The 12372-nt window shown below is 47.3% G+C and overlaps 1 protein-coding gene across 1 annotated transcript; it reads left to right on the forward strand.

The window, feature by feature from the left end:
• Positions 1–305: 305 nt before the first annotated feature.
• Positions 306–11314, forward strand: CLDN1 (claudin 1). Its single transcript, XM_061452155.1, has 4 exons — positions 306–625; positions 8484–8648; positions 9130–9214; positions 9594–11314. The coding sequence occupies exons 1-4, from the start codon at positions 403–405 to the stop codon at positions 9754–9756; spliced, it is 636 nt and encodes a 211-aa protein (XP_061308139.1). The 5' UTR covers positions 306–402; the 3' UTR covers positions 9757–11314.
• The last annotated feature ends 1058 nt before the right edge of the window (positions 11315–12372 follow it).

Genomic DNA, 12372 nt, shown 5'->3' on the forward strand with positions numbered 1-12372 from the left:
AGCACAGCCAGGGCACGTTTGGAGATGCCAAAGCACCACCGGCACGCCCCATGGGACAGGAGGGACAGTCCCACCAGCCGCTTCTCCAGAGGCAGCGAGGGGCAGGGCGAGCCCCGGGGGCTGTGGGTCGGGGCGAAGCCTAGAAGGAGGAGGGGTCCTTGCCGGTGAGAGGTAAGGTGGGTGGGGGTGGCTCCTGGCCTTCCCGAGGAAGAAGGTTGGGGGTGCGCTGGGCCGCGGAAAACCCCGCGGGGCGGGGCGGGACGCGCAGCCACCAGGGGGCGCGCTTTGCGCGGGTTTAAAAGGTGCGCGGGGAGGCGCGCGAGCGGCAGTGCGGTGCGCGGAGCTGGGCGCGCTTTCCCGCATCCCTCGCAGCCACCCGCCCCCCCCCTACGCGGCGCAGCTATGGCCAGCGGGGGACTGCAGCTCCTGGGCTTCGTGCTGGCCTTCCTGGGCTGGATCGGCATCATCATCAGCACCGCCATGCCCCAGTGGAAGATGGCATCCTACGCGGGGGACAACATCGTCACGGCCCAGGCGCTCTACGAGGGGCTGTGGATGTCGTGCGCCATGCAGAGCACCGGGCAGATCCAGTGCAAAGTCTACGACTCGCTGCTCAAATTGGAAAGTAAGTCGGGGCTGGGGAGTGCGCGTGTTGGGGTGCCGATCCCTTCGGGCCTCTCCTCTCCCGTGCCTCTCCGGTTGGGGCTGAGGATCACTACCACCACGCAGGTGCCAGTAGCGTCGGGGGTCGGGCTGAAGGACTGGGAGGGCTAGTCCTGTCGTGTATGTGTGTCCCTACAACAGTGCCTGCCCCGCCGTGGGTGCCGTCGCTGTCGGGTCGCTAGATCTCTGTTCCATTGGAGTCACGCCGTTTGTCCCTTCGGGATTGAAGGGCTCGGGGTCACCCATCTTTTTGCTTCTCATCCTGCCGCGGCTCGGATACGTTTCTCTTGGGGTTCCCCCGGTTTCTCTCCCCGCTGGGGCTGAGCGTGCCTCCCCGGTGCCGGTCGTTTAGGGCACCCGGAGCTCTGCTGAAGCGCACTCCGCGGCAGGACCCCGCCCCCCAGGGTGGTGGTGGGGGGGAAGAGACTCGCTACCGGGGGAAGAAGTCGGAGCCGTTCCGCGCTCTCTTTCCTATCCCCCCCTAAAAACATCATGGGAGTGCAAGTGTCAGATCCAATACGCATGTTCGCGAAAGCGCCGTGATTGCGAGCAAGAGCTTTTGGTTGTAGAACTTGATACAGAGCGTGGTCCGGTTAGAGGTGAATTTAAACAGTTCTGAAGTGGTCTTTTCGAGCACGGATCTTTTTTTGCGTTTGACTGGTTTGGTCTTTTGTTCTCTGGGAAAGTAGCTGCTGCTCCCGTGAGGCTTTTAAGCAAAGGGTAGGCAGGTGAGCTGGACTCCAGCCCAGGTAGCACTGCCTGTAGCTTTTAGGCAGACCAGTACATCAAGGCAATCTCTGGATCTCTTAACCCGTCCTGGCATGGCGAAACCACCTCGTACGCAGGAGCTATAGCCTGGCTTGTTGGGTATCACACCGAGCTAGAGCCCCGTAAGAGTTGTTTCTAGAGCGTTGGGCCATATAACAACGCTGACACCCAAAGGGGTTAAAAAATAATAAAATTGTCCTTTCTCGAGATCCCTTCCCTCATCCTGAGTCCAGTAGTGTCCTGGAACACCTTCATCCTTCCCCCTCCCTAATTAATAAAACAATAATTGCCGCTTTGGTCACTTTCTTTTTCCAAAAGGAATGAGCAGGGAGCTTCACATAAACCGAGGACCATGGGGAGTATCCCCGAGTGAGATTGTCACCAGCCCTTCCTGTGTATCACTCAGTGCAGCCGGACACCCCCGTTCCCACCTTCATTGACAACCCACATCAGTCACTCCTGTTCCCTTGTAGCGAATACCCGTGGGCTCTGCAGCTGGCAGAAGTGCAAATTACTCCCTTCAGGAGTGCGGTGCATGCATTTAGCACTAACAGGTTGTAGGGCTGTGGGTAATCGGGGCTAGGCTAAGCACACAGTTCGGGATAGTTTGAGTAGTAATTATGTATAAACTGAGCTTCAAGCCTCTTATCTCGCACTGGGGGTGGGGGGCAAAGATGTCAGCAGGGCTGTGGAATCTCCAGCTACCCCCTGGATGAGTTACGAAAGGTGAACTTGCCTCGGGGGCTGTATGGCTGCAGCCCATTGTGCTGTAAATGAGACCTGCCTGCGGAATCAGATGCGGAGCCTGGCTTGAGTGGACTCCTAAAAACCTGCCCCAGGCCGTCCAGAACTAGCCCATTGATGGCTGAGAGCTGAAAACCAGCTGCTTCCCTCATCTTTGTCCTACGGACAATAAGGGCTCTTCTCCTTTTTCAGGGCTACGGGGGAATGAGGTGCCAGAGACCTAGGCTAAGCTATCGGTGCCCTTTTGTGCTCTTGCTTGAGCCCCATGCCTTGCAAGGCACACTTGCCGGAAAGCTCCCTCGAAGACCAAGAAATACGGAAATCACAGGGGCTGTTTTCTCTGTTGGGAGTCGGTGAGGACTCCTAAGAAAGGATTCCTTGTTCTTTTGATACCCCAGCTTGTTTAGGGCGCGCCTTTCCCGCTTGAAAGCCGATCATGCTTGGGGATGTACACCTTATCCTTTTTTCCCCCCTGCCTGGTCTCTCAAGGTCTTACAGCCACCCAGGCTTGGACAGGAATCAGCAGTGCTGTTTTGGGTGGAGGTGCGAAAAAAAAAAACCCACTTAACTGCTGTACCCTGGGGTACCTGGAGCTATGCAGTAAGAGGAGCTCCCTCACTTATACCATGGTGAAGGTGGTACAGCAGTAGGGCAGGAAAGCTCCTGCCGGGACACTTTCCTGCCAGAGCTTCACATGCCCTGAGCTCTCTGAGCCATATGTGAAAGACTCGTGTTGGTGGGAGAGGTTCAGATTTGTAATTATTTGTCCCTGTAGAAAGGACCTGAGCCTCCTCACACCTACAGTAATTCAAGGTTGTGGGAATGCAGGGAAGCTTTGTCAGCAAGCTTTTAGGCATCTGGTAGCTATTGCTTTTCCTCTAGATGTGTCAGTGTTTGGCTGCTTGACCTGATGTTGCATATCAGAGATGGGATTGGCACAAGCTGGTGAGCACTGTTAGCCAACTCGGGGCCCTCCAGCTTCCCGGGTGGCCACGCTGCTGGAGTGCACCCATGCTGGCACTTGTCCCGCAGCTGCGTTCAGCTGAGGGCTTATGTCAGTGCTCCTATTCAGGCAACAGAAAGGCTGCGTTTTGCTGGCTTACATGAAAAGCGGTGCGTGGCCACACGCAGACATAGAGGCAACAAAAGCCACCTTTGCAACAAGGCTTTGTTGCACTGCCTCAGCATTGTTCTTGTAGCCCTCCAGCATCATCCATGGAGCTTAGCTCAGCTTTGTGTTCCTCCAGGGTCTCAGGAGAGATGGTCTCAGACAGCAGGGAGAAGGGCTCCTGGTACCTGTTTCTGGAAGCTTTAAGCCCCGCATATCCATGCTCTTCTGTTCACAGCAGAGGTTATTCTGAGTCCTGTGTTGGCTGCTTTGGCTGTTTTAGCTTAAGATACTAATCATCCTGTTTGGGTTTGCTGATAGAGTTTCTGTGCTTGAGACAAGCTGAGACTCATCTACCACTGCATCACCAAATGTAGTGCATCCAGAATAGGCCTTTGCGCCCTAGCACAGAAAATAAACACGGGTTTGGATGCCCTCTGGGTCAAACAGCATCACTGAAATATGAAATCTTCCCTCCTACATACTTGCCACTCCCAGCTGAGCTTGTTCCATGAGCTGGGGAAGGGGTGGTGGGAAGTTAAGGGTTCATGCTCAGGTTAATGCTGCTCTGTTGTGATTGTGGGGGAGTTATGAGGGTGGCCCAGAGAGGGACAAAGCTAGCATGAGGGACGAATGTGTTCTAATAGTTTGTCATCTCCCATCTTTGCATCTGGAGTAAGCAGGTAGAACCTGTTGGTATCTGTGCCTTCATGTGGGTAAGGGTTAATTTGCTCCCTTGTTTCTCAATCTCTGTTCCTTCGTATGAAAAATCATGATCAGGTGATGAAAGTTTCACATGCGCTGCCCTTTCAGAAGGTAGAGGGTTACATGGAATGCCACCAAGGCTGTTTCTGTGTGGTGGTGTGTCTGCAAGAAGGTATGGGAGCCTGTTGCAATCCGCTGGTTTTGTTGCTCTACAACCAGCTTCGGAGCAGTTTAGTAGCTACTATTACTATATGTTACTAAATCTCCTAATAAGGGAATTTCCACGTTTTGTGGGAAAACGGGCTGCTCAGTTATCTCCTGACCAGGGATCAAGAAATGGTGGTACTATGTATTGTGTGTCTTGCCAGCCAGCTTCATCTGCTGCTTGAGCGACTGCCAGAGGGTATTGAACCTTATTTACTTTGAGGTAGGCAGAGTACAAAGCCACTGCTACCTGTTGAAATTGTCTCTCTTGCATTGGAACATGCGGTGAGGACTTCCCAGCCTTCCCACCTCTGCAGACAACATGACCCTGTCTGAATCTATGTCCTGCTCAGATTCCTCTGTACAGTCTTCTAGACTTGTGGGGAGATGCTTTGAGGGGGTCCAGACTCCTAAGATCTGATGGTGATGGGTGTGCAGGGTCTGGTAAATGAATTGAAAGCCTACAAGCTATTGGTGGCTTTTGGGTGGAGCCAGAATGATGGCAAGGTGTAAAAGATGTTTGCTGGCTATTTCTAAAGCTGTTACTGCTTGCTTCATTCCTTCACCTGCTCCACAAAGGTAACTTTCACGCACTGGCAGAGCAGAACAGCAGGATGTCAGATCCCACTCCTTCCAGAAGTAAAGGCTTTAATGAAACCCCAGTGGGAAGGCTGCTGACTTCTACTGGAGGTGGGCAGTATATCATGCTTCCTACACTATAGGGGTGCTTGTAATTCCTGGGCAACTTCCCTTACAGAGATTAGAGGGATCTGCACAGCATCTCTTTCACCTGTATTCTGTCATCGCTTGGTTGTATGGAGGCCCATGGGAACGGAATGAAAAGTCATAATTTAAATACAAACAAGGCAGTCAGTGAGCATCCCTATCGGAAAATAATCTGCACACAGAGCTATTACAGCAATTTGGCATTACAAGCAGGCATTACAAAAATCCCATGGCACTTTCCCAGCAACTTTTCTATAATGTAGATGACATAAACAGAATAAATAAGGAAATGTGATGACAGAAAAATAACCTCAAACATATGCTGGTGAAGTCTTTTTTAATATATATAACTAAGCAGTTGCCAGAAATTACTTCTGTGTCAGGTAATAATAGTTGTGGGAAGGAAAAATGTCTTGTGATAAGCTGCATTGTGTAGTTCACATCCAAACCCACTAAGTCAGGTCTGTTAGCTTGTTAAAAAAAAAGTGGGCTTCATTATGTGAAAAGGATGCGAGCTACTGTGTCACTTTTGTGGATTTACATGGTATTCTGCACTTTCAGAATTCACGTTTTTTGTTAACCATTATCAGAAGTTTTAAGCCTCTGTCCGTCAGTACTTGCTGTCTTCTTGCTACAGGCTTTTCAGGACAGGTCTCTCACTGCTAATAAACAGTTAAAAGGCTTGGCTTCCGAGTCAGTAGTGGTTTCTGTATTGACAAAATACTGTTGCCATGTGACAGCAGTTGTTGGGTGCCAGGCCAGTTTGTCTTGGCCTGCCACCTTGTTACAGGACTTTCCTTTTCTTTTCCCACCTTGTTACAGGACTTTCCTTTTCTTTTCCCAAAGAACTCCTGAGAGAGTTGCAGCAGCAAGGAGTGTAGGGGAAATCCTGTTTCTCTAATGTGATAGATGTTGTAAAGGTGAATTGCTATGGAGTACTTCTATTTGTTGTTGGTAGCCAGTCCTGTTTAACAGGTTAAGACAATATCATATCATTTGGGATTCTTAAAACACCTGGGAAGGCCCATGTGAACAACAGAACTATTATTAAGCTAGCTTTCTCAGCTAGCTTTCTGGATGCGCAGCTTCCATTAACAACGTGGCTGTTAATGTGTACGTAATAACTAATAGCTAGTATGGTGATTAACCACAGTCAATGTACTGTGCACATTGCAAAAGTGGTGGAAGACAAAAGCTCCATCTGCTATGGGCAGCCACGCTGGGTGGAGGGAGGGTGGTTGGCTAATACAGTCATGTCACAGTAAAACTCCTTGGGATACAGGGACAGTCTGTTCTGCAAATGCTTCAACCTGTTTTTGTCCTACTGTGATCTTCCAAATGCTTGTCCTCATGCCATGTGTCAGGGAGGGTGAGGACGCCAGGAGATCTGCTGAAAGTGGGCAGCCCTGGGAAATGCTCACAATGCCGCTTTTTGATCAGCCGCTTCTGTAAAGCTGCTGTGGCATGCATGCAGTTAATATTTGTACATCTTGAGATCTTAGCAGGTTTTGTAGCTAGGTATTTTGAGGTCATAGAAACATTCAAGCATCTTCCTGTGTTTGTGTCGCAGTACCATGTTTGAAGGTGAGAGGTCTCTTCCCACCATTATAGATAGTTTTCTAGTTATTTCAGATAACATTTTCTATTTTCAGCTTCATGAAAGAACCCTTTCTGAACCCTCTTCTAATAACATAATTTTGTTTCTGCAGCAACCCTAAGCCACACTTACCATAGACTTAATGAAACTGATTTGGTACTTCTACCTTTCCCATGGAAAGTATGAACTAGTGTTCAGCCACTGGCCTCTCCAGAGCTGCTGCTGTAATATACCCTTAAATAAATACATTGAGTCTGAATTGGTTGCATGGGTGGTAACCTGTCAGCTGAACCTTCCTGAAAATTGGTGTAACTTCGATAGAAATTATTTTGAGTGTATCTCTGACACTGGAGATAAATCTATATCTAAAAAATGTGCTTGGATACTGCTGTTGTGATTTATGCTAAAGTGATAAATGGCTTTGTAAATTAATTTCTGTGATCAGTGCAGCAGATGGGTTTTGATTAACCCCTGGGTGGTGCAGAGGTGTGTCGCCTTTCCCCTTTGAAAGGATAGAGGACACTAGACAAGCTGACCAGGATTTTTCCCAAGAAAACTAAGACTCTTAAGGAAGTGTGTCACTTCCTATTGCTCTGAATATTGCTGCCTTATTGTAATATCTTTAACTGGTTTCATAATATATTTGCAGAACAGCAAGGTTGTGTGCGTAGAGGTAGATCCAGGGTCTGTTTTACAGCGGAACTAGAGCCTGGCAGGCTGTTGTTGGTGTGGGTCACGAGAATTTTCCTGCACAAGAAGTGCTGTGGGGCAAAGTGTCATGAGGCTGCTGAGGATAGGTGTGAGGCTGTGCTACCCTCCCGGCCAGTATTGGATTTGAGCTGCTGTCTGTGTTTCAAGTACAGCCAAAGAGCCCATTGTTGTAGCACAGGCTCCGGTGGGTTCACTGCAGCCCGTGCTGACTGATGAGTTTGCAGGTGCTCTGTTCTTGTAGGTTCAAATTTTGCAGCTGCAATTGTCCAAGCTTGAAGGTCTTTGCAGAGATCTTGCAGTACGCAGTCTGTGCTTTCTGAGGGGTGAGCTCCAGACCTGGGGACGGATTCTGGTGATGCTTTGCTAAAACTATACACGTGTCACTGTCAGATAACCCTTTGTGTCAGGGGATAATTTTCCCTTGGTTATTGCGTGTTCCTGGGAGTCTGTTCCTTTGATTAACCAGCCCTATTTGTTCCCAGATCTTTAACAGGACTGTATCTTACTACATGCTGTTCAAAGAAACTTGATTTGCCAAGCAGTTACGCTAGGGCTCTTTCACTTCTATTTTATTTTTTGTAATGACTTAATTTATATCATTATTTTATTTGCCCTTTGGTACAAAGAAAATATGAATTCAGTAGCTCACATACATAGGGTTAGTGTGTCTATGCCTTCAGATGAGTCAATATAAAAGTAGGTCTTGGATAAAAGGATAAAGTACATTGAGTCTGTCTGCTGAGAATGTAGACAAATACAACCCTCATCTATGGGAGGCATCACCCTATGCTCTTGTATAAAAGACAGGTTTTAGAGGTGTTAAGCAATAAAGAGGCCTTGCTGTCTGCTGTGGGACTATTCATATGTATGGTGCTATTCATATTAAAACGTGCCTAAATGCTTTGTCAAGGTAGAACCTAAATCTGAATGCTTCTTTTCATAAACAGATATGTCCTTCCAATTGGCATTCAAATGATCAAGGAACAAAAGATGTCCGAGGGCGATTCCCAGGTCATTTCCTGCAAAAAGCTGCATGCCTTCGTTTGCTATGCATTTTGGAAGAGGCTGAGAGTCCTCTGATCCTGATGCATGACAGTTTCTGAGAGCTTAAAGCTAAAAAAAGAGTGACTTGTTTGGCTGTATCTTGTGTAACAGGGAACAGAGTATTTTGATACATGATTACTGATCTCAGTAATTTGAATCTCTATTTGTCTCTTGAATTTTCTTTGTGGTAACACAAATACTAATGTCTTCTAGGCAGTCTGCAGGCCACTCGGGCTTTGATGGTGGCTGCAATACTCCTGGGCCTTGTTGCTATATTTGTTTCTGTGATTGGCATGAAATGCATGAAGTGCATGGAAGATGATCAGGTGAAGAAGATGCGGATGGCTGTCTTTGGTGGGGTGATCTTCATCGTTGCAGGTTGGTAACATACAGATGTTTCCGCATTATATGCGACACTTGTAAACAGTGTTTATCCTGCATAGGATGTGAGAGGATGGGGGAGGGCATGTTGCCATTGCTCCAAGAGCATTTTGGGCTGGAAATTCCTTAGTTGACTTTGGCATCGCAGCTGCCAATGCAGTTGGCACTAGCATTATACTTTCTATATGGACTGCATGCCTTCCCCCTGTATTAGCAGAGCTGAGTTTGACCTGTACACCCTGTTTCAGTGAAAGGCTGTCAGCAGTTCTGCTGTTGGTGCAGTGTAACTATAGGTAACACCAAATCCTTTCTTAAGGATTTCTAACAGCTCAGAACTTACCAGGGTGGCAGCAGCTCAGCATGACTCCAGATGCTGGTTCTGCTACATGCTTATTTTTTGCAGTGAGTTTGGTTTTGTTTTTTGTTGGCGTTTTCTTTTTTTTTCCTTAAGTCATGACATTGTTTCCTTCACATGTAGGTTTGGCAGCACTGGTGGCCACATCATGGTATGGCAACAGAGTGGCTCAAGCCTTTTATGACCCTTTCACCCCTGTCAACACCAGGTACCGATTTATTTGATAGAACACTATAATATAGCATGTCAAATGCTCATGAAGCTTGGTTTTGATTAGTAGTAGCTCAAAATAAGAGAATTTCCTGAGCTAGCTGCATTGGCTTCAAACTGTGCAGAAAGACTATTAGGTCTCATCATCCATGTGGCTCTTGGGTCTTGGCTTTGTTTTAATGCACCATTGCTGCCAGAGACCAAACTGATGTGACTTCTGTGATTTTTGTCCACTAAATTCTTAAGGCCTGGTTTACACAGAGCTTGGCCTTTCTGCAGCTGTGCAGGGTGACCTAAAAGAACGGGCTAACCCAATGTGCAACTAACACTGTCTTTCAGAGGTATTACTTGTATTCACTTTCTTCTTTCTCCCTCAGATTTGAGTTTGGATCAGCTCTCTTCATTGGTTGGGCAGCTGCTTCTCTGGCCATTCTGGGGGGGGCCTTCCTCTGCTGCTCCTGTCCCCGGAGAGAAACTTCATATCCACCCTCCAGAGGCTACCCAAAAAATGCCCCCTCCACAGGGAAGGATTACGTATAATGGAAGCAAAGGAGTCGCCAGCACTGCTAGTGAAAGCGTTTTGGAGAGGACACTACAATGCCACTGTCCTGAACACAGTTCAGACTCTAGGTTCTGCCTTCCTCTTCTCCCAAAAATGTGTATATTTTTATAACCCTCTTTGCTACTGGACATAACTTCTCCTTTCTCTCCCAGCCCATGGAGGAAGGCTAGCCTAGGTTCATAGGTGTTGCCACTGGAAAGATGAAACCTCCAAGCTTGGGTTAAGTTTAGTATTTGGGAGCAAAAGGGAAAATGATACTGTTTTTTAGATGGATGTTGGTGCTTTTTTTAGTTATGTTTTTTAATTAGATGGTAACAATTCAGTCCCATATCCCATTAAGTTAGAGCCCAGTGTGGTGTGTAGAAATTAAAGGAACATATATAATATACAAAGTGATGAAAGCAATAGCTTAAGGGGAAACATAATTTTGGGGAAAGATTTTACATGTAGGAATGTTTGAAGAGATCAAAAATGCTCTTGTACTCTTATTAGTATCATCTTCACCACCCTACTTTCTGTGCAGATTGGCATGACATAGGGTCAGACAATTAAATTGCTGTGGCTTACATTGGAATTTGTAACTGTCCATGCACATGCTGTTGGCCAGCAGAAGATGCGCAGCTTAAGGTGGCAACTGCAGAGGTTAACAGAGTCCCAGGGTGGATACAGGTTTCCCTGGTGCTGGGGAAGAGCCTGAGAAAAAACGATTGCCTTCTGTTTTCACTGGGTCTCTGGTGGGGCTGTTGCTGCTGTTCCTTAGACACTGGGTGTTGCAGGTGATTGGTTTTCCATGTTGCCATCCCAGTTCCTAACTGAGCTTGAAGCTTTATCCCCTTCGTGTTACAGGCCACCCTTTAACAGACACTCTCCTCTTTCCTTGAGTCTTTCTCATTTGGGCTCAGTTTGCTGGTCTGTTTGCCTTATGCAGCTAGATGTGTTGAACCAAACAGAATGCACTGCTGCTCCCTGATGCTTCCCCAAGGATACCTCACATGCTGCCATTTGATCCTGTCTTTTTTTTTTTTTCTTTTGTAAACATGTTCAGTGATTATATGAAGGCAAATTCCAAGGAAACTGATCCAAAGGTTATGGCATTTTATAGTAATTGAAGCTCACCAAAGAGGAAGAAACTAGCATTTTCAAGATAAAGCCATCCTTGCATATTAAGTTGTATATTAAAAAAAAAAATAAAAAAAAAGATGCAGCTCATCAGAAGTTCCCACCCCTTCCCCCGTTAGTGTTTGACTAACACTGGCTAAGGCTGTCTGGAGTTAAGTCTCAAATGCCTGGAAGGATGGTACTAGTTCTCCTAAGCTCTGCCTTGCTTTTCCTACAGAAGGAAACTGGTGGTTTCTGACCAGGCTTTATAATTGTGCATGTGTTCAGAGACATCCGATCTCTGTTTCTTTCTGTAGACAGGGAGAGCCTCTGGGGCTAAGCTATGTACAACCGTGGTGTTGGTGGTTTGTATAAGCCTTGTACCTCTGTTTGACCTGACTCTCTGCAACATAAAGTTACTAAAAGAAATCAGCCAGAGCATTGGCTTCAGGCTTGAGTTGATGTTGGCCTGTACTTGAAGCTGGGTCATGTGGCTTCCACTTCTTCATGGGGAATTGCCTGTGCACAGCAGCTGCCTCACAAGACCTCATCTTAGGAGGTGGCAGTTCAGGTCACATTAAAGAGTTGCTGAAGTCTGTGCTTTTGTATATGCATTAACCCTGAGCCAGGGAGCAGACGCTTGTATTGGGAACTTGTATAAAGTGTTTAAACAATTTCAATAAATGAACTTTTTTTTTTAAGGAAAATCGACTGTACTACTTAATTTCTTGGTTTTGAGCAGAACTTGGACAGCATGCGTAGAAGAAAAGAGTGGGACTTGAGGTTTTGGGAGCTTGCCTGCCAGTATGGAGCTTGTTTAGCTCTGTGTATCTACAGCAGACATAGGTGGGGACAGATCTTCTGCAGTGAGTCAGGCAGTTGTGGCCTCTGGCAGAAACTCAACCAGTAATCTGCTATGATTGCAGCTCAGGAACCTGAAGGTCTGCTCCTTGTTGCAAGCGGGCTGCACCCTGGGCGGAGCAGGAAGGGGTAGGGGGATGGCAGATGGTACAGGGGAGTGGGAGCTGCAGGAATGGGGAAGGGATGGGGTGTGGAGCCAAGGCTCTCCTGGGAGAAGTACTCTGTGTTTCAGCAGTGCTTTGCTCTCTCTAGCTCCAGAGCAGAAAGAGACCTATTTGTGTGTCTCAAAGCTTTATGTGTGAGGCCTCAAGATGAGCTAGGGGAGGTTTAGATGGAATATAAGGAAAAATTTCCTTACTGAAGAAATTTTTAAATGAATGAAGAAATTAAGTCAGGCATTGGAAAAAGCTTCCTAGGGAAGTGGTGGAATTGCTGTCCCTGGAAGTGTTCAAAAACTGTAGATAAGGCCCTCAGTGACATGGTTTAGTGGACTTGGCAGTCATGGGGTAATGGTTGGACTTTATAATCTTAAAGGTCTTTTCCATCCTAGTTGCTTCTATGATTCTATGATTTCTGGATTAGTAGGATCACAAAGAGATGGGCTGTGGGAGGATCCGTCTTGCTCTAAAGCTCCC

The sequence above is a fragment of the Pezoporus flaviventris genome, unplaced genomic scaffold (assembly GCF_033815535.1).
Source record: "Pezoporus flaviventris isolate CSIRO_AGI_PZ_B2104156 unplaced genomic scaffold, CSIRO_AGI_Pfla_v1 ptg000013l, whole genome shotgun sequence".
Lineage (NCBI taxonomy): Eukaryota > Metazoa > Chordata > Aves > Psittaciformes > Psittacidae > Pezoporus > Pezoporus flaviventris.

What these genes read in the sequence shown, in the direction of transcription:
- CLDN1 (XM_061452155.1), top strand. Translation starts at nt 403, where the DNA reads ATGGCCAGCGGGGGACTGCAGCTCCTGGGCTTCGTGCTGGCCTTCCTG. An exon ending in CTCGCTGCTCAAATTGGAAA is followed by an intron (nt 626 to 8,483) that starts GTAAGTCGGGGC and finishes AATGTCTTCTAG; the next exon opens with GCAGTCTGCAGGCCACTCGG. An exon ending in GGTGATCTTCATCGTTGCAG is followed by an intron (nt 8,649 to 9,129) that starts GTTGGTAACATA and finishes CTTCACATGTAG; the next exon opens with GTTTGGCAGCACTGGTGGCC.